This window comes from Amyelois transitella, chromosome 21, assembly GCF_032362555.1.
Source record: "Amyelois transitella isolate CPQ chromosome 21, ilAmyTran1.1, whole genome shotgun sequence".
NCBI lineage: Eukaryota > Metazoa > Arthropoda > Insecta > Lepidoptera > Pyralidae > Amyelois > Amyelois transitella.
The window spans coordinates 2,807,301-2,828,072 of record NC_083524.1 but is presented as its reverse complement, the minus strand read 5'-3'; the positions used below and the strand labels follow the sequence as shown (position 1 = coordinate 2,828,072).

The window sequence follows — 20,772 nt, the reverse complement described above, 5'->3', positions numbered from 1 at the left end:
TCATTCAAAAAGTAATAATTTGAGGCAAAAGTCAATAATATACCCGTCAAGTATGGCCGGAATCTACTATCATCTCGTTGGCAACGTTTCATCTTTAGAGCTGTTAAATACATGTTCAATTGAGATAATTTACATAAATACCGTTCAAAATTAGTATAAATTAAAGAGAGAAAAACATATCATACATAGGAACATATAATCACCTGCTCTTTCCCGGAGGGGTAGGCAGATACATCCTTCCACTTGCCACGACCCCTGCATACATCTTTCGCTTCATCCACATTCATAGGTATCATCATGAAAGCTCGTCGGTTTCGGGTACTCTTGACCTGACCTATGGCAGGACGTCTTTATTTTGTGCTACTCTACCTAAGAAATCTACGAACGCCAATTTTCCATTTAATAAAATTGCAAATCTATCAATCAATAATAAATTTCTAAAAATAGATTACAATGATCAGGTACACGAAGCGACTCCCGTCTGACCTCCGCAACCTTTGCAGAGAAACCTAACCCATATAACTGGATCATAATTAGGTATACACACATCGCGCACAAAGTTATGAATTCAAGTAAGTTAAGAGTCATTGGTACATGGTCAAGGTAGGATTGGAACCTTTTTCCCTGCATGGGTATCACGCATTTTAATCAAGTTTCACGTGCGCCCTTATCTCTTCATAAATTTCGTATGGATTTATGTGACCCTTTTACTCACTATATTCTCATAGCACAATGAAGTCGCGTTAGGCCTAGACCAAACGAAATGTAGGCGTACCTACATACATTCATACAAATGGTCACGTCTATATCCTTTGCGGGGTAGACAGAGCCAACAGTCTTGAAAAGACTGAATGGCCACGTCCAGCTATTTGGCTATGTAGGCGTAATTTAGGTAAATTCAGTTTTATCCTTCTATACACTCGTTATTTTTTAAGTGTGTTAAATTACAAACATGTATACAGACGGAAAGACTGCTCATTAGAAGTCTTTAAGACTTCGCTTTGCGTAGTTTGCGTCAGCGGCGCCCCGAGCCTTCGGGGAGACGATTACATGGAACTAGATTCTACCTTTTGTAGGAATACTACCTTTTTTGTGCCGTGTGGTTCCCGGCACTAATAGAAAAAAAAGGGCCACTCCATCTCTCTCCCATGGATGTCGTAAAAGGCGACTAAGGGGTAGGCTTATAAACTTGGGATTCTTCTTTTAGGAGATGGGCTAGCAACCTGTCACTATTTGAACGTGACCTATTAGTCTACAAGAATATTGGCTCTGTCTACCCCGCAAGGGATATAGACGTGATTATATGTATGTATGTACTACCTTTTTTCCCCAGCTCCACTCGCGTACATTGTCTTTTAAGTCAAATCCCACAGGAACAGATTTTTGCGAGATGAAAGGAACCCATTGTCATTTCAACATGTGTGTGTCAATTGTTATGAAGATTGGTCGAATAAATAGGTACTTATTGACTATCAGTAGTTTAGAGACAATTACTGACACTGCGCAGCAAAGCTTTCCAAACTACCCAAGTAGCTATAACACTTAGTTAGTCAGTCAATCACTCTTTTTAGGTTGTCACGTAAAACGGTTCATTCTGTACATTGGGCTAAACCAAAAGCATACCTACCTCGAGACCACAGACGACTTTTTATGTGCCCCACTGTAGGTACATTATAAACGTATAAAAACATTATACCATTAAGTCTCACTCTAACATCGGCTAAATATACACAGATTTTCACAATATTTACATATTACACGAAGGTAGAATGGCGGCGTCCCTACCCAAATGTCATGCTTTGGCGTCAAGGGGGGGCGAGGGTGGTCTAAAAGGGGTGTCGGAAGCACCTAATGGTAGCAAGTCACGCACCCACTCAAATTACCACTGGCTATGTTAATGTTTTTCCTAGTTTATTGTTGGTCCTGGTTTTATCATTTTATTACGGGCCGTTTATATGTGGGGTTAGATTTGGGGCCGGTCACGCATGACCTTTGAGGTGTGATTTCCTTGGGCGATGGTAAGGGGAAAAACCTGCACCTTGTTATTGATTAAATTCAAGTCATCAAATATATTTTAAAAGGTGACAGAGCCAAGGTGTTGTGGACGAAACTATCGAGAGAAATTTGGGTTCACTTTTAGTCATTGTCCCCAATCCTATGCCGATTTTCTGGGATTTTAAACTGTTTATGTGAACTGAGTTTTAAACTGATCACTCGGTACATTCATCAGTTCTATAAGAAAGCCTAAAGCCATTTAAAAAAAATGCTGAGGCTTTTTCATCATGTAGATACTAAAACCATTAGATTGAAAAGTACCTAACGTTATTTATGTATTTAAAATGTAATTTAGATAGTTTATAATTCCTAATAGGAAATTTTTGAAGCAAAATTTTGACGCAGAATACTCTTTAAAACCTAGTAAAGAATACCAACCAACTTCCTACATTGTACTTCGTAATGCAAATGCAATATTGCAAGTACATAAAACCGGTTAAGGGCGGTTATTACCGGAAAATAGCGGCGCAGACCGGTAATAACGCCCCTCCCAGTGCCAGGCGCGGCCGGCCCCGAAATTTGTGCAAACTTATGCAATGTAACTACTTTTGACTTCCATGGATAATAATGACCAGCTTTTATAAGTCTATTATGATTTTATGGTTGTTTTTTATTAGTATACAATGTTGTGTATAGGTAAATGATCCCTAGGTTAGCATGGTCACGGAAGTCTGATGGAAGTCGCTTCATGTTGGTACTTAATCATCTGTGTTGTCCGCTGCTGAGTTGTGGTCAAATGTGGACCCCGGGCTCCTCCCGAAGCTAGGTCGTTTAATATACTATACCTATGTTTTCTTTATGTCAAATATTGTCCGGTTGGTTCATACGTAGATTTCGATTAAAAATTAACCTCCAAATTAAATTTGTTACGGTCGGATTTAACACATTGTCAACAATAACTGATCTGTTATATTTTTCTTTTCTTCCTCAGGTGACAATGGAGGCTTCCTCATCAGATTACAGTGATGAAGAAGTGGGGGTGCTCGCGAGGGGGCAGAAACTCTGGGTGAGAGGAGTCAGGCCTCACACTACCTGCGCAGACATCGTCAGGGCATTACAGGATGCCCCAGAAGGTACGTGATGCTAGTTCTAAGACTTGGCAAATAACTAGATACCTAGCTCGAGTAAAAACCTGACTCACACTGTGGCGCCACAAGTCACAACAATAAAAAATTAAATTACGCGACGCAATCAATCAAAAACAGCGAAATACCTAAATCACGCAAGCAAAGTTTTCACGGATTGGAGCTATATATACAACCTCCGACACAACATCGTCGGAGCCGCGGCTCCCCAGGCATAACACCTATCCTGGGGGAAGATCTTCCCTTCGGTGGCGGTCGAGCCGAATCATCGCTCCCGCTACAACACAATACAGGATCTATGTTCAAAAGCGGTGTCTAGGGCTCCCATTCTCCAGTGGTCACGATTAACTGGGACTAAAGTCAGGAAGAAGACCTATAACTTCAACAGAGTCAATATTTTAGAAATTGAGGTCATTAGAATCATTATTATCAGAGATAGAAAGTCATCACATGTACTTATCAATGGTCCAATTTGTTGCGATCCTAAAGGGACTAAATAAATTGACCGTCTTAAAAATTTAATTTGTACGCAATATTCAAACTTATGATTCGTTATATGCTAAAGCAATCTATCTCTTCCAGTCAACCTTTGGGTGGAAGGAAACTAAACAAAAGAGTAGAATAAATATCGTTTACAATAATCTCATTTGGTAGCAGTAGTAGTTAGTGCCGTGTGATTTCCCGCACTTTAGAATAGAACAACTCCATATCTTACACATGTAGGTACGTCTTAAAAGGCGACTAAGGAATAGGCTTACAAACTTGGGATTCTTTTTTAGGCGATGGGCTAGCAACCTGTCACTATTTGAATCTCAATTCCATCATGAAGCCGTATAACTAAACGTGGCCTTTCAGTACTTTAAAGACTGGCTCTGCCTACCCCGCAAGGGATATAGACTTGACAATATGAATGTATATCTGATTCTAATCTTACAGCTGGAGGACTTAGTGACAACGGCGAATGGGTGTTGGCAGAAAGGTGGCGTGGAGTTGAACGGCCCCTGCCTCCAGATGTGCCCGTCTTGAACGTTCTGGCCGCTTGGGGCGATGCCAGGCATGAGGTGAGCTATGTACTGGTTTAAAACCATTACAATGGAATAGAATAGATTTATTTTCAATATTATGCCGTGTGGTTCCCGGCACCAATAAAAAAAGAATAGGACCATTCCATCTCGTTCCCATGGATGTCGTAAAAGGCGACTAAGGGATAGGCTTATAAACTTGGGATTCTTCTTTTAGGCGATGGGCTAGCAACCAGCGTGGCCTATCAGTCTTTTCAAGACTGTAGGCTCTGTCTATCCCGTAAGGGATAAAGACGTGATCATATGTATGTATGTATGTTATTTTCAAAATTCGATACAAGGTGTCACTTATTGACGTCATATCGCTTAAATCTAATAATAAGTACTACCGCTTCCAAAGCGCATGTGTAGAAAAAGCGGCGGAACAAACTACGCTGCAGAATTTTCATCGGACGTCAATTTACATTCGGAGATTTAACTGAAGTGAGGTGATACTTTTATGTGAAAAAGCCTATCTTTCATCGTGGGTAACAGGCAATACACAAGTTTTACATTACAAACTTTGTAAAGAATAAAGTCAAAACCTACTGGGCCTATTTTGATTAAATGCGGTACACAGGCAAACAAAAACTTCAGGAGTAACTTGGGTGTTTTCTCTGAAAATTCTCACAGGAGCTGCGTAGCAAAAGCTTTTTGTGTACCTTTTAATTTTGACGTTGAATTTCTAAAAAATCACGATATATCAAGAATGAAGAACGCAAATGAAATGAACACCTAAAAACGTTTGAATTGCAGGTTCGACTGTCACTCCGTCGAGTGTCCAGCGGTGGAGAAGAAGACTCAGGTAGAGACAGCGACTCAGGCAGCCGTACAGGAGCCAGAAGACGACGTAGACGAGGACTCAGGACTTCTACTCCCCCTCCGAGAGCCAAGAGCGAAGATCCAGCTGCAAGGCTGGTGTCAGTGATACAGCACCAGAGCAAGACCATACATCAACAGCTGGATAAGTTACGGTAAGTTGATAACAAAACTGAATGCACAAAAGCTGAATGTTACTTAAATATTCTAACAAATGGATATTAATTGTTTGGGGAACACGCAATGTCAAATATTGTATTAAGATGAGAACAGAAATTATCATCAAAGTCAAAATTAAAATCTCGAATGAATACTCTGAAATACATTGTCATCATTGTATATTTTATGTTCATAAGTCTATCAAATATGTGCAACTGACATTCATTTTGCTTAATTTTGTAAACGATTTGAATAATCACCTAAATAATTCATTTTACAGAGAACAAGAGAAGCTTATCGACCATCTAGAAGACCAAACACACAAGAATCGAATGGAGAAACACGGCACGAACTATCTATTGGAATCCTATCTTAGAGACCTTGGAAGATGTAGTGAAGTTAACGACAGCCAAGCTGGGAACAGTGACAGCGGCGTAGGAGTAGGCAGTGGGACCCCACCGAGAAGACACACCAAACACAAATCCAGAAGAGAACGACATTTAATGAGAGAACACTATTTCACTAAAGAACTCACAGATATCTGCCAAGTAAACTCTGAAAGACTGATGCAAACTAGTAACGATACAGATTCGGATGCATCAGCTGACGAATTGACACGGATACGAGAAGAAATCGAACTGTTAGAGAAGATGGCGATTATAAACAAAAGACTGCACCGGGAAGAGGAATTAGTCGTACGGTTGACGGCGAAAGTGAAGCGATACATGGACGAGAATAAAGCTAATAGTTGCGAGAATGTTACTCAAGCAGCCATGTTGATTGATAAGATAGAAGAAGAAATAGCATCCACGACGAAAGAGATGCAAAATAACGCGATGGAATTAGAAAGAGCGGATAAGGAGATAGAGATCAGACTAAAGTTACTTGATGAGTTGACGTTAGAGTTGGAAGAGGAGGAATTGCAGAATGAGGTTTTGGAGCGGCAACTGAACGAAACGTCAAGTCGCCAGCCGATTCTGTTGCAAGATAGCTATGTACCTGTTTTAGAACAAGCAAACCAGATTTACGGCGTTGGTTATGCATTAGACACTCTCGTATGACATACGATGAAACTCCGATTTGTTCCAAAGATTTTTTGACAAATTACCAATTGATTAGGTCAAGAAGTATCAGTACTAAAAATACATTAAATTGTTAAACTATTAAGAAAGGCTTGTACACATTTTGTATTTTATATCTGTTCTTTTTATCTACTTTAAAAACTGGTGGAAACCGACCAATCCGATTCCAAAACGCCCCAAAACATGTTCAATGTTATTAATATACGTAACTTTAGTAATGTAAATAATGTAACTAAGACAATAATCTTGGTGCTAAGATATATTTAAGTATAATATTTTTATTTTAAGCACGTATTAAAATTGCATATTGTGGTATTTGTAAACATTAAAAGATTTTCTAAGAATTTTCTTTTTTGGCTTTCTCCGATTTAGACCAAATTGTTTGAAAAAAGAAAACAAACATATTCTAACATTTGGACACATACTGCCTTTCATATTTTCAAATGTGAGTAACCGTTTTGATTAGACAAGAACTACCTATAATAGAAAGCTAATAAATATATATACATATATATTTTTTTATTAAATATAACCTATATAAAATAAAAAAAAGGAACAAATGTCATTAATCCTCTGAAACTCGATACCAAGAGCTAACTGAAAAAGGAAATATACCGGTAAAAATTTTTTTATTTGACAAATACCGTAATATGATAATAAAGATGTAAATATATAAATATTCGATTACAATGCCAAAAACATAAGAGAACCACCAATCACAATATGTTTAGTTAGGCTAGTCAAATTTATAACAGCTTCCATTACAGACTAAGATATCCTGAACGTATATCTGTTCCGACGTACAAATTACAATGTATTTTCAAGAGTCACGAGAAAGGGTTATTTAAACATGGGATTCTTCTTTGAGGCGATGGGCTTTCGACCTTGCTTTATTCTAAATTTATATTTATATTTTTATAAGATACTTTCTTTTATCAGCAGCAAAATTATACAAGTGATTTACAATTAATCACGTCTTTATCACTTACGGGTTAGGCAGAGCGCGGGTTAGAGAGAGCTTCGCATAAATATACCGTCGCCGAATCCCACGGGGATATAAAGTACGTTTGAAACTATCATAAGGTCCCAAATTCTTTTACTCATATCAGGTTATATTAAAATCTACAGTCATATGTAAAGGTCCTAATCCGGCCTTAAAGTTACCCAAAAACAAATCTAATTGAAAACATGCAATATATAATTAGATGTAAGAAATAAAATATATTGAGATATTTAAAGTGTGTTTTATTTTATATAGAAATAAGGACAAAAATCATTAAAATTATTGAAAACATTATATTTTGATCGCCGTGGCCAGTGACTGTTACTGCTACTCACAGCAAAATAAAAAAAAAATAGATATACATTACATTTTTGTTATAATTAGGTGCAGAACTTATTTACTATCACTTTTATAAATCGCATTGGCAATAGTAGACGGCACAAACCACCCCAATGAAAACTCAATACTTATAGGGACATTAAACTTAAAATCCAAAACAAAATGTCTCCTGATATCTCGCTCATGAAGCGGACAGTTCAGGTTGCGGAAGAAAATAGGCGCTCTGATAGGCTCTACCACTCAAATATTTAAGCGCCATGCAAAAATTTGCCTTCTGCGCAGGCGCATCGATGTAACTTATAAAAGTAATAATAATTGTATTTCAATGAAATTTCGCCGTAATTAAGAATTACAATTAGTATTAACGGTATATTGTAAAAAAGAAATTAAAATTTTATACTTATTTTTACTGCAGAAACGAATCATAATACTGTTTCAAAATTCATGATAAACATTAATATAAGTTGGTCAAATTATAATTATAGTATGGCGCTAAGCAAAAACAAAGTTAAATTGTGAAGAGAGAGACAGACACTGGCCACGGCGGATCTTTGAACAGGTTGGAAAGGGAAGGCGATACGCGCGTCAGCTCCGTCCACCAAAGGGAAATCCTTGTAAAGTTGAATTGTGGAGCTTCGGCGTCTTCTTCAGACGGAGCTTCGAAGCTTACTCGGTCTCCATGGCAACCTGTAATTGTACAAATAAAAATATAAAAAAAAATGCCAATTCATACATAAAGAAGTATATAAGTAGAGAAACTATACTAATATTATAAAGCTGAAGAGTTTGTTTGTTTGTTTGATTGAACGCGCTAATCACAGGAACTACTGGTTCGAATTGAAAAATTATTTTGCGTTGAATAGACTATTTACAGAGGAAGGCTTTAGGCTACATAACATCACGCTGGAACTATTAGGAGCGAAGAAATAATGGAAAATATGAAAAAAACGGGGAAAATTATTCATCCTTGAGATTCAATGATGCCCAAAATGACTATTCCACGCGGACGAAGTTGCAGGCACAGCTAGTGTAATAATAAAATCTCTTTGTTTGTCGGATTTCTATACGAAGCGATTTCAACCATCTTCGCATAGGACATAGGCTTATAAACTTGGGATTCTTCTTTTAGGCGATGAGCTAGCAACCTGTCACTATATGAATCTCAATTCTATCACTAAGCCAAACAGCTGAACGTGGCCTATTAGTCTTTTCAAGACTGTTGGCACTGTCTACCCCGCAGGGGATATAGACGTGATTATACGTATGTATGTGTATGCATTGGAACCTAACCCAAATATGGATCATGGTTTCACAACCTTTGCCTTAATGTTTTATAATTATCTCTTTGTTTGTCCTAATAATAACTTCTTGTGAATTTTTTTTGTTATTATTGTTACAATTGTATTTTTTTTAAATAAACTTTTAAATAATCTCGAAGAAACAATTTCTTCGAGATAATAACCAGCCACCAACTAACGCAAGTAGACCTTATCATTAATTACGAATGACTGTACATTACTACATTTCACTCAAACTCGAACAAACAAACATATCGTGTTACTATCTCATCTTTAGCGGTCAACGGTCGAGCCATTATGTGATTACTAAATCAACAATGACATCGTAGCCATTCACAGGCGCGATCAGTGTCGAGAAATAATCGAAAGAAGTTACAATGTTACTCTCAGTCTTGATATTCAACTGTATTTTATACGTATCGGGCCTAAATCTACAATATTTAGACCCGACAAAGTTACAAACCAAAACTTCAACTTTCATCCAAGAAAAAACCGCCAATGAATTACTCAAAGGGTTCTTTTTACAATACAAAGAGAATAATGTGTGGCAGGCAAGCCAATTAGAGAATTTTGTGTTAGAAGTCGATCGTGATTTGTTTAAAGACAACAAAGACTCTTTTGTGATCAAATCGTCGGGGAATGTGTTGAAAATTCGCGCAAGCACAGGCATCGCGGCGTTATGGGGCTACCACTATTATATGAAGAAGTACTGTAAAAGTCATATTGGTTGGCAGGTACAAAGGATTGCGTGTCCTGATCCATTGCCGGAAGCGGAGGAGACTGTTGTTGCTAACGACAGGTTCAGATATTATCAGAACGTGTGCACCGCGTCTTACAGTTTTCTCTGGTGGAAACCTGCCGATTGGAAAATGCACGTTCTATGGATGGCCTTCAACGGCATCAACCTGGCATTGGCTCCGGTCGCTCAAGAATCAGCTTGGAAAAGAATATACGAACGAGTCGGCATGACTCGGGAAGAAATCGACGAGCATTTTACTGGGCCCGCATTTCTATCGTGGCTCAGAATGGGCAATATGCGCGGTTGGGGCGGACCTTTATATGAGACATGGCATAATATGCAGCGAGTGAATCAAGCGTCCACCGTTGATCTGATGAGGAACCTTGGCATCGTGCCTGTGCTGCCGTCTTTTGCGGGACACGTGCCAACAGCATTCGCTAGGATATACCCGAACGTAACGTTCTATGATGTCAGCCGATGGAATGATTTCGAAGAGGACTATTGCTGTGGACTGTTCTTAGAACCGAGTGATCCATTGTTCAAAACTATTGGCACGATGTTCCTAAAAGAAGTAACTTCATTATCCGAAGGCAGTCATATTTATACAGCCGATCCCTTTAATGAGATAGGACTGAAAACTAGTATCTGGTCTACGGCTTTGGTTGAGAGCACGGCTAGGGCAATTTTCTCCACAATGACACGTACTGATGAGAACGCGGTGTGGCTACTTCAAAACTGGATGTTTGTACACGATTCACTATTATGGCCAAAAAATAGAGTGCAGTCGTTTTTAACTGCTGTGCCCAACGGCCGAATGCTGATTCTAGATTTGCAGTCGGAACAATGGCCGCAGTATGATCTTTACGAAATGTATTTTGGGCAGCCGTTCATTTGGTGCATGTTGCACAACTTCGGAGGTACACTGGGTATGTTTGGAAGTGTGAACACAATAAACACGGTGGTGTATGACGCGAGGAATCGTACCAATAGCACGATGATAGGGATTGGTTTGACTCCAGAGGGCATTAATCAGAACTATGTGGTTTACGATCTTATGCTGGAGTCGGCTTGGCGTAAAGGGCCAGCAGATCTTAACAACTGGGTAGGAGAATACGCCGAGAGACGATACGGGTGTAACCAGACAACTGTCGGCTGGAAGTACCTCGTGAAAAGCGTTTATAACTTCAATGGTTTGAACAAAATTAGGGGGAAGTACGTGATAACGCGCACACCAAGTTTCAGCATTCGCCCTTGGGCGTGGTATTCAAGTAAAGACTTATTTAACGCCTTCAGGGAATTCGCTTTTGCGGACTGTTCGGGTCCAGGATTCGAACACGACGTGGTTGATATAACGCGTCAAGCGTTACAATATAGAGCTGAACAGTTATATATGAAATTGTTGATTGACAAAAATTCCAATGACTATGTGTTCAAGGCATCGATAGATCAATTCTTAGATGCAATGAACGATATAGCCGCGATACTACATGCGAATGCTGACTTTACTGGGACGAATTGGTTTCAAAAAGCTAGGGAGTTCGGTGGTAATGAGTTAGAAGCGTATATGTACGAGTTGAACGCTAGAAGTCAAATAACTTTATGGGGTCCCAACGGAGAGATCACAGATTACGCGTGTAAGCAGTGGGAGGAATTATTCAGATATTACTACATTCCAAGGTGGCAGGCTTTTCTGAATGCAGCTGTGGATGCCAAATTGAAAAATAAAGTTTTCGATCAGAGAGGCGTTCAGAATTTAATTAGATCAACAGTAGAACAACGATTTCTTTACACAGAAATCCCAAGATATCGAAAATCCTATGATTCTCGCAATTTAGCGCAAACACTTTATAAAAAATGGGCCATAATGCCGAATTTAAGTGATCTACCAATAAGTCTTATTACAGAGAAAACGTCGAGTGTATTAAAAGTGAAGATTTTCGGGACTAATCTACGCTCCAGTGAAGTAGAAAAAAGACCGGAAATCATATTATTGACATCTACTACGCCTAATTAGTGTTGTTGCAAATATTTTATAGGTAGGCCAATATATATCGTTTTAAATAAAGTATACAATTGATAGTATGATGTTTCTTTCAGAATACCCACAAAGCGTTTAAAAGAAGAAATTTTAAAGACTGATTTCTCGGACTTTTATATTGTACTTCACACGATTATTTGCTTTGAATTCCTTCTTACAGAAGACGGTACGCCATTGTCAATAAAATTACATTTCTTTATACCTACCATTTTTATTTTTCATCTTTTATGTAAACTCTAAACTTAAGAACTAGCTCAAATTGGTATTTTCTCGTGAAGCACTATTACGATACAAACATTGGTGCTAAAATTCACTTTTACTTAAAATTCCAAAAAAAGAAGACCCAATCCTGGAAACTTTGAACACCACGAGTTTCCAATACCAAAGACAAGCAACGTCCTAAAAACACTACCAGTCCTTACAATCACTTAAAAGACCATATAAAGTACTCACCGCCACCTGCGGATCTCTGTCCTGGTCGTCCCCCGGGGTGTCCTTGTCTATGGGCCCCGCATCCCCGGTGGCGCTCGCTGCCCCGCCGCGCCGCTCCTCCCCCTCCACCAGCGTCAGGAACCGGGCCAGCTCCGTCTCCTCGCATTACCAGTCCTAACAAACTCTAAGAAGACCATACAAAGTATCTACTCACCGCCACCTGCGGATCTCTGTCCTGGTCGTCCCCCGGGGTGTCCTTGTCTAAGGGCCCCGCCGCGCCGCTCCTCCCCCTCCACCAGCGTCAGGAACCGGGCCAGCTCCGTCTCCTTGCATTACCAGTCCTAACAATCACTAAGGAGACCATACAAAGTATCTACTCACCGCCACCTGCGGATCTCTGTCCTGGTCGTCCCCCGGGGTGTCCTTGTCTATGGGCCCCGCGTCCCCGGTAGCGCTCGCTGCCCCGCCGCGCCGCTCCTCCCCCTCCACCAGCGTCAGGAACCGGGCCAGTTCCGTCTCCTCGCACTACCAGTCCTAACAATCACTAAGGAGACCATACAAAGTATCTACTCACCGCCACCTGCGGATCTCTGTCCTGGTCGTCCCCCGGGGGGTCCTTGTCTATGGGCCCCGCGTCCCCGGTAGCGCTCGCTGTCCCGCCACGCCGCTCCTCCCCCTCCACCAGCGTCAGGAACCGGGCCAGCTCCGTCTCCTCGCATATGCGGAGGGGCGTTTTGGGACCGACAATAGCGATCGATACGTTCTGTGGAATATTTTTTTTAAAATAAGTTTATTATAGAGAGTTTATTATAATTACTCCTTCGCTCTGCTGGCGTCAACCAGGTTTCAAATTAAATTTTTTGGGGCTGAACCCGGGTGCGTCTTTGGCCGTTATCCAGGATTGGGTTAGTCAGGTTGTTACGCGAAGCGACTCCCACCCAACCTCCGCACAACCTTTGAAAAGTCCTAATCTCTGCTAGATCTTTTGCAGACTACCTACATCTCAATGTGCAGATTTACTCACGATGATTTCAGGGTGTTTTTGAAACAACAAAAATACAATTTTCTATTTATTGTTAGACTTTAGCAGTAAAATTATATTCAAACATATGGTCACGTCTATATCCCTTGCGGGGTAGACAGAGCCAACAGTCTTAAAGACCGAAGGGCCACGTTCAGCTATTTGGCTCAATAATAGATAGAATAATAGTAACATTACTTACTTTTTTTCTCCCTGGCTACTTAGAAAAATCTACTATACAAAAATTAATTTAACCAAACATATAAATACAACTTACCTTAGTATTAAGATCAACTTCATTCGGCAGGGTATCCCTCAAGGCTCTCAGTCCATGAGCGACCAAATCATTCAGATCGCAGTCCAAGAACGTATTGAGGTGTTTCTCCAAGTAAGTACGGGCTGACTGCGAACGAGCCCCGATGGCCATGGCACGGCAGTCGAAGTAGTTGGCTGATGGACACGTCTGGTAAATGTGGGGGCCTTGATCCTGAAATAAAAAACATACATATATAAAACTAGCGACCCGCCCCGGCTTCGCACGGGTGCAAAATTCGGAAAAAATTATACATAAAAACCTTCCTCTTGAATCACTCTACCTGTTACAAAAAACCGCATCAAAATCCGTTGCGTAATTTTATAGATTTAAGCATACAGACAAACAGACTAAAATAGCAACTTTGTTTTATACTATGTAGTGATTCTCGTGTCACAATGTTCGTTCCTGTACTCGTCGGAAAGGGCCTGACCGATTCTCATGAAATTTTGTGAGCATATTGAGTAGGTCTGAGAATCGGCCGACATCTATTTTTCATGCACCTTAGTGATAAGGGTTGTCCACCCTTCACATTTTTTTAAAATAGAAATTACTTTATTAATATGGCAAAACAAAGTTTTCCGGAACAGTTAGTAGATATATTAAACTACTAGCATGAATTCAGGTTACATCCTCATCCATCTGGTGAGATGCCTGGTGCGCCTTTTTGAACATGATCCACGATCGAGTAAGCCTGGTTTTTACAAGCTACATCCGTAACCTACCCTAACCCATAGTGGATCATGGCTAAAACTATTCCAGGATTAATTTTGTTTTTTAATTTATATAAAAAAATCAAGAAAAAATTCAACCACAATGTACTAAAACTAAGGTGAAACTTTGTACAAGGAATTCCTTCCAGTAGGCCCACAACAGGAAAATATAATGAAAGGCATTGGCTTGTGTACATGCAGCGGGAGCGATGATTCAGGCTCAACCACCATAAAAGGAAGATCTTCCGCCAGGCTAGGTGTTATGCCTGGGGAACCGCTCCGACGATGATTTGTCGCAGGTTGTAGGTATATATGCTTCAGTCCATAAAATCTTTGCATGCGCGATTTAGCTTTTATAGGCCGATGATAACGCCCGATTGGTTTGTTGTGATTTATGGCGTAGAGATGTCGCATACATACATTTTAAAAATAATTACATACTTCTTAAATTACTTACATCGTAGCCAGCTACCAAGAGGCCTACTCCGAGTGGACGTTTATCATATCTTTGCGTGCAAATTTGCATCTTGTTTCCAACAAGACCAATCAATCTCCCAACTGGCATCGGGGCATCGTGAGCGTACAGGTGATTCAGGCATTCCGTACGCATGAAACGACTGAAAAAGAGGAATAGATTTATTTAACTTTTGTAAAAAGAGAACCGCCTCCAATCTATATCCTCCTGTTTTTAAGTCAGTTAGGTTCTAAAATCTTCTACTAAGTTCAAGACTACACTTTTTCTTGAAACCGCATCAAAATTGGTTCAGCAAAACGAAAAGTTGATATGTATTGGCATTGTAATAAAGGTACTTGCCTACTTTGCTAAAAATAAAGTTAAGTTTGGTGAGGATGTAATAGAAATAAGACAGCTTACACCATTTGTAAATCCTTATCAAAAGCAAATAAAGATTCTATTTTTTAGTCATTATACAACAAGTGCTACCTAGAGTTTCCTTCTTTACTTTAATAATACATGAATGGGACATAACAGTAGTATGAAATGATGTTGGTATTGCTAATTATAGAAGAATAAAATCTAAAGGTAGGTTCATATGTTATTGTTTTTACATACATACTCATATTGCATATAGGGTAATTGCGCTGGTTTGGCGTCCAGTTCTACTTTTCGTCCATTTCACTTTTAAACGCATATAAAAAGAATATAAACACACCTATGCACGCATGTTGCAACTTGTCACGATCCTTCATACTTAAGCAACAGTTCTAACAACCACAAAATCCAATTTGTCAAGTGAAAACTTCGAAAAAATTAAACTCAGTGGCCAGCATGTGTTCGTGTTTCGTAGACGTCATTGCTGATACAAAAAAAATAGCTGGCGCAGGAACACTCAGTGGTGGGTTTTATGACTATTTCACATAGATTGGGTAATATTTTGGCATGTAAGGATATTTAAGAGTATAACTAACATTATGTTAAGGTTATTTTACAATGTTTTTGTAGTAATCTTAGTAAAAGTTTGCGGACGAATACTGACATGCCAATTTTACCAATTATTTGGTATCCGTCCACGTGGACGGAAACTAAAACAGCAAGCTAAATATTTGGAATGTTCATTTTACTTTTTCAGACCTATAAAAAAATATGTGTTTTCTTTAGATATGAACTTTATTGGCTATTTGACAAGATATTTAGTTAACGTCCAATAATTTCTCAGTATTGCTTGTTTAAAAAAATGTTTAAATGGCATGGACGAAAACTAAACAGCAATTTTTTTTGTATTAGTTTTCGTCCATAATAGTGTGGAATCTACTTCTAACACATTTTCTTGTTAATTCGTACAGGTTTTTCTAGTAGGTACTAAACTTTGAAATTAATTGTTATAGATGGATTCGGGGAAATAAAAAAGCAGTAAATCTACTGCTGAAGAATAAATATTTTTGTTGATTAAATAAAAGATTATAAAGACAGTTTTTATATAACATTGCACTTTTACTCTTTTTTACATACTGGACGGAAACTAGATCACACCAGGGCGAAAACCAAATTTTTTGGACGAAAACTAGTGAAATCTGCCATTTATCATTTAATTATTTATATAAAAAACAATGTAGTTATAATTAAAAGTTTCTTAATTTTTATCAAAAATAGACTATATGAGGTATATAAACAAATATGAGCTATTTTAATTAGGATACTTTATCATATTATTTTTACGTCTGAAAGCTAGCAACTCCGCTAATTGGACGAAAACCAGCGCAATCACCCTATATAATCACGTCTTTTTCCTAGAGGGGCAGACAGAGACTTTCCACTTGCCACGTTCTATGCATACTTCTTTCTTTCCTTTACTGTTAATTTAATTTTAATGTAGCTATATTTTTGTTACCTTTAATATTTAATTTACTGTCGTTTACAACAAAATGGGATTGAATTTTTGTTCTTTTTGTCTTAATAATTCCTATATGAAGTTAGAATTTATTTTTACTGCGACAAAATAATCTTGTAACCTAATTTTCATTATAACATCTTATCTTAAACAATAAAACAATCATGCCAGAATTACTTATGTCAAGGAAAAAACACTGTTGAAGAAGAAAAGAAAAAATCAAGAAAAATTTGTTCCTATATTACCTCAACATTCGAGCATCAGCTGTCAAACCCGAAATAGAAATTCCAATATGATCATCAATAGGTATGATCTTCTTCTGATAGGCAGACAGCTCGCTCACGGCCCTCTTCAGAGCTATGAGGACCGCAAACTGCTTGTTCTTGAGCCCTACAGTGGCTGAGCCCAACTTCACCGCTTCCATAGCATATTCTACTTGGTGGAGACGCCCTTGAGGACTCCATACTGTGACGTCACTGTCGTACTGGTTACGGAACTGTAATTTTTTTTAAATTGCAGTTTTAAAATTTGTTTTTTAACAATCTTAAGAAGAGTCAATTATTTACACATTTATAGGTTAGGTTAAGAACAACTTGTGAATTTTTAAAGATTAATTCTGATGTTCTTTGAAATATATAATAATAATATATGTTATGAGATACGGAAGCATCAAAAGTAATAAGATTCTTGGTTTTTTCACTTATGATTCGAAGAAACGTTAGTTAGCACCGTCCGGTGATGACAATGCAATTTTGTAATATTACTCTGTTTTTGCCGCTTCCAAAGCAATATGTTATAAATAAAATTATATTTTGGTACTTACCATTTTGATATAGGATAAAGTAAGAGTTACTTTTGTAACTAAATTGTAAAAACTACTCAACGCAAAATAGACCAAACAAGAACCAACAACGAACGATGACGGATGAGTTTTCAAATGTCAAATTCAATTCGTTGCTCTTTTGACAGTGGACTATATTTGATGTTGACAGTGACAGGCTAAGGAGATTTTTTTTTGATAATGTTTTCTACTGATTTGTTGAGAAATATAAAAACGCAAAAAGCAGCCATTCCCAAATTTCCTAATGACTATGTACTTTATAGTATCATTTTCGAAAGTGTAAAGCAAATCATATCATTACAGTAAGATTCGACCACGCAAACTTTCTTTATTATATATGATTTTTTATCTACATGCTAATCTAATCTCCATAACTTACTAGGATTTTTTTATAAATTTATTAATATTAATAAGACAGAACTTAAGTTGTTTTTGTTCGGCAAAACAATAATTAAGTAAAATGTAACAAAACTAATAAATTGCGATTTGTCTACTTGGAAAATGACTATCCATACTAATAAATATTACAATTATGAAAGTGTGTTTGACTGTTTGTTTATTCGTCTTGCGCGTGAAAACCAGTGAACTGAACATTAATGAAATTTTGCAAACTTTTTACCTATACAGCCCGTACCTATAAAGCCGCAGGAGAAAATTTGTAAAGCTTATGTTCCTGCTTACTTAGTCCTACTTATCTATCTTCTTTATAAATTTAAGAGCTAACTCTTGTCGGTGGAGTTAAATGGAGTTTCCTCTATTCATCGTAAATTTTTACTTGCTGGTTTGTTGTTTACTTTTTGCTTTAATTGTCAATCAAAATATTTTATTATTGTCACCTCTTCCTCTCTTTCCATTAATTATTTTTCCTCATACTACATGAATGTAATAATTTACGGCCTCTGTGGCGCAGCGGTAGTACGCTTGTCTGTGTCACCGGAGGTCCCGGGTTCGAATCCCGGCCAGGGCATGATGAGAAAATAACTTTTTCTGATTGCCCTGGGTCTTGGATGTTTATCTAAATATAAGTATTTATTATAAAATATAGTATCGTTGAGTTAGTATCTCGTAACACAAGTTTCAAAAGTACTTCGAGGCTAACTCAATCAGTGTAATTTGTCCCATATATATATATATTTATTTATTTATAATTTTAACATAAGGTTACATAAGCCACGTGCTATTTAACATGCTGCGCAGTCTTCGGAGTCCATTTCTCAGGATTGAGAAAGTCAGAACACACAATAGCTGCGTTCAACAATGCAAGTCAGATGTGACATTCTGTTGAATAGGGTCTTGCTTTAATACGTTAGTTAGATACTAGGTACATAAAATCGGATTATATACTTGTCCAAAGAATAAATTTGAATGTAGAGTAAATATTTTCTGTTAGCATGGTTTGTGGGAAGTTAAAAGATGTAGTCTCAGCCTTCTTTACAGGAAAGTGACGTGATTATAAGTAAGTACCTTCATATCTAAGTTATACAGTTAATGGGATCACATTTAAATAGTTGTAAATAACATTAATGTGAATAAATAAAATTATAAGTTAGTAACAAATGGACAACTTTAGGTATAAAAACTCATACGCAGAACTCCTTCGTCCCGCCATAAATTCAGCGGACAAGAAAATTTAAAAAATGACAGTTTGACAAGAGTCAAGCTTATTGTTTTTTTGCCCGTTTGTTGCTATACGCTTAAATATTAATTCAAATCTTTCACATTATCTTAGATCCATTTCCCTCTTCTCTTACTCTGACTGCGCTTCACCTTCAATTAAGTAAGCTTTGAATCTATCGCTACACAGTATTTAGGTTCTACAAAGAGAACCTCTCTAGTCAAACGAATAAAAAAGCTGCCAGATATCTACATTTAAGAACAGTCAACCCTTTTGTTTGTTGTGTTGCTGGTCGAACAGATAAGGGGATTAAAAAATCGTGACGCACAGTTTCAAATTCAAATTTACCAGATTTTTTTTCTGAGTTACGTTTTAACTTTCTGTGGTTCTTACATTAGTTTTATTACTATCTAATGTTCTAACGGTCAGTGAAAGCATCGTGAGGAAACCTGATTCAGTAAGCTGTATGTGGGACCATAATCCGATATGGGGTTAGATGGATTAGTTAATGGTGCCGTGTGGTTCCTAGCACCAATACAAAAAAGAATAGGACCACTCCATTTCTTTCCCATGGATGTCGTAAAAGACGACTAAGGGATAGGCTTACATACTTGTGATTCTTTTTTTAGGGGATGGGCTAGCAACCTGTCACTATTTGGATCTCAATTCCATCATTAAGCCGAGCAGCTGAACGTGGCCATTCAGTCTTTTCGGGACTATTGGCTCTGTCTACCCCGTAAGGGTTATAGACGTGACTATATGTATGTATGTATGGATTAGTCAAATCAAATCAAATATACATATTTATTGTGCCGCACAGGTTGCGAAGGTTGTTACATATTAGTGATCATCGCCGTGAGCTGTTCTTATGGACGTACAATAGATAGATAAATAGATAAAACTCTTTATTGCACCATAAGAGTAATACATAAAAAAACAGCACAAAGCAGAAATAGATGGTATCTACAAAGGCGGACTTATCGCTAAAGCAATCTCTTCCAGTCAACCTTTGGGTGGAAGGAAACCAAACAGGAGATTGGCGTTGGAGCAGAGCAAGATAAATAAATAATAGGTACATATTTACGTATTGCTTTACGTAAAAACTAACCAGTCTATTCCAAGATAGGTAAAGTCAACTCCGAAAGAGGCGAAATCACAACTGAGACTTACCTACGCCAGGAGATTGTTAAATTAAAAATGAAACAATATGCACACGAGAGGACGCATCAAATTTATAACACTCCTATATTAAAGTGCGTGAGATAAAACAAGTTAACTAGATGATTGATGTAAACAATGATTATAAGAAGAAAGCAATATCATTAATCACAAACGTCCATTTAGAGAAACACTTTAAGAGTATCTTAAAAAATGGTTTAAGATCTGTTCCGATTACTTTTACTATCAATTTTTTGTTAGCTGCAAAACCCTACTAAGGGTTTGTTGGCAGTTTATTTCTGTGTTAGTTCAAAGCTAGACTATTGTTTGTTTTTGTTTTCCTGCCCGTAATCCTGGTTACATCCTCACCTCTGGAGAGGAGCTTGAGGTGCGACTTAAGAACATCATTCTGGTTTGGATAAGTAAGGTGTGTAATGCCGTGTGGTTCCGGCACCAATACAAAAAAGAATAGGACCACTCCATCTCTTTCCCGTGGATGTCGTAAAAGGCGACTAAGGGATAGGCTTACAAACTTGGGATTCTTTTTAGGCGATGGGCTAGCAACCTGTCACTATTTGAATCTCAATTCTATCATTAAGCCAAATAGCTGAATGTGGCCTTTCACTCTTTTCAAGACTGTAAGCTCTGTCTTC

General features: G+C 38.0%; 3 protein-coding genes across 3 annotated transcripts in view; 2 read left to right on the top strand and 1 right to left on the bottom strand.

Annotated features, from left to right (window-relative positions):
• The window catches only part of LOC106136628 (ras association domain-containing protein 10), an 86,922-nt gene extending 80,358 nt beyond the window's left edge, over nucleotides 1-6,564 (top strand). Inside the window, exons 4-7 of the mRNA XM_060950261.1 lie at nucleotides 2,987-3,128; nucleotides 4,077-4,201; nucleotides 4,958-5,175; nucleotides 5,460-6,564. Coding sequence (XP_060806244.1) covers nucleotides 2,993-3,128; nucleotides 4,077-4,201; nucleotides 4,958-5,175; nucleotides 5,460-6,240 — 1,260 coding nt within the window. The 5' untranslated portion in view covers nucleotides 2,987-2,992 and the 3' untranslated portion in view covers nucleotides 6,241-6,564. The remainder of the gene's footprint in view (nucleotides 1-2,986; nucleotides 3,129-4,076; nucleotides 4,202-4,957; nucleotides 5,176-5,459) is intronic.
• Nucleotides 6,565-7,489: 925 nt separating this feature from the next.
• Nucleotides 7,490-17,465, bottom strand: LOC106136639 (proteasome subunit alpha type-1). Its single transcript, XM_013337257.2, has 6 exons — nucleotides 17,329-17,465; nucleotides 16,751-17,001; nucleotides 14,615-14,774; nucleotides 13,409-13,618; nucleotides 12,685-12,873; nucleotides 7,490-8,290 (listed from the first exon to the last, which is right to left on the bottom strand). The coding sequence occupies exons 1-6, from the start codon at nucleotides 17,329-17,331 to the stop codon at nucleotides 8,270-8,272; spliced, it is 834 nt and encodes a 277-aa protein (XP_013192711.1). The 5' UTR covers nucleotides 17,332-17,465; the 3' UTR covers nucleotides 7,490-8,269.
• Nucleotides 9,226-11,719, top strand: LOC106136638 (alpha-N-acetylglucosaminidase). Its single transcript, XM_013337254.2, has one exon. It carries the CDS (start codon nucleotides 9,279-9,281, stop codon nucleotides 11,652-11,654), a length of 2,376 nt encoding a protein of 791 aa, XP_013192708.2. The 5' UTR covers nucleotides 9,226-9,278; the 3' UTR covers nucleotides 11,655-11,719.
• Nucleotides 17,466-20,772: the final 3,307 nt, after the last annotated feature.

What these genes read in the sequence shown, in the direction of transcription:
- LOC106136639 (XM_013337257.2), bottom strand. An exon ending in TCTTGGTAGCTGGCTACGAT is followed by an intron (nt 13,619 to 14,614) that starts GTAAGTAATTTA and finishes TTTTTATTTCAG; the next exon opens with GATCAAGGCCCCCACATTTA. An exon ending in AAGTTGATCTTAATACTAAG is followed by an intron (nt 12,874 to 13,408) that starts GTAAGTTGTATT and finishes AATATTCCACAG; the next exon opens with AACGTATCGATCGCTATTGT.
- LOC106136638 (XM_013337254.2), top strand. Translation starts at nt 9,279, where the DNA reads ATGTTACTCTCAGTCTTGATATTCAACTGTATTTTATACGTATCGGGC.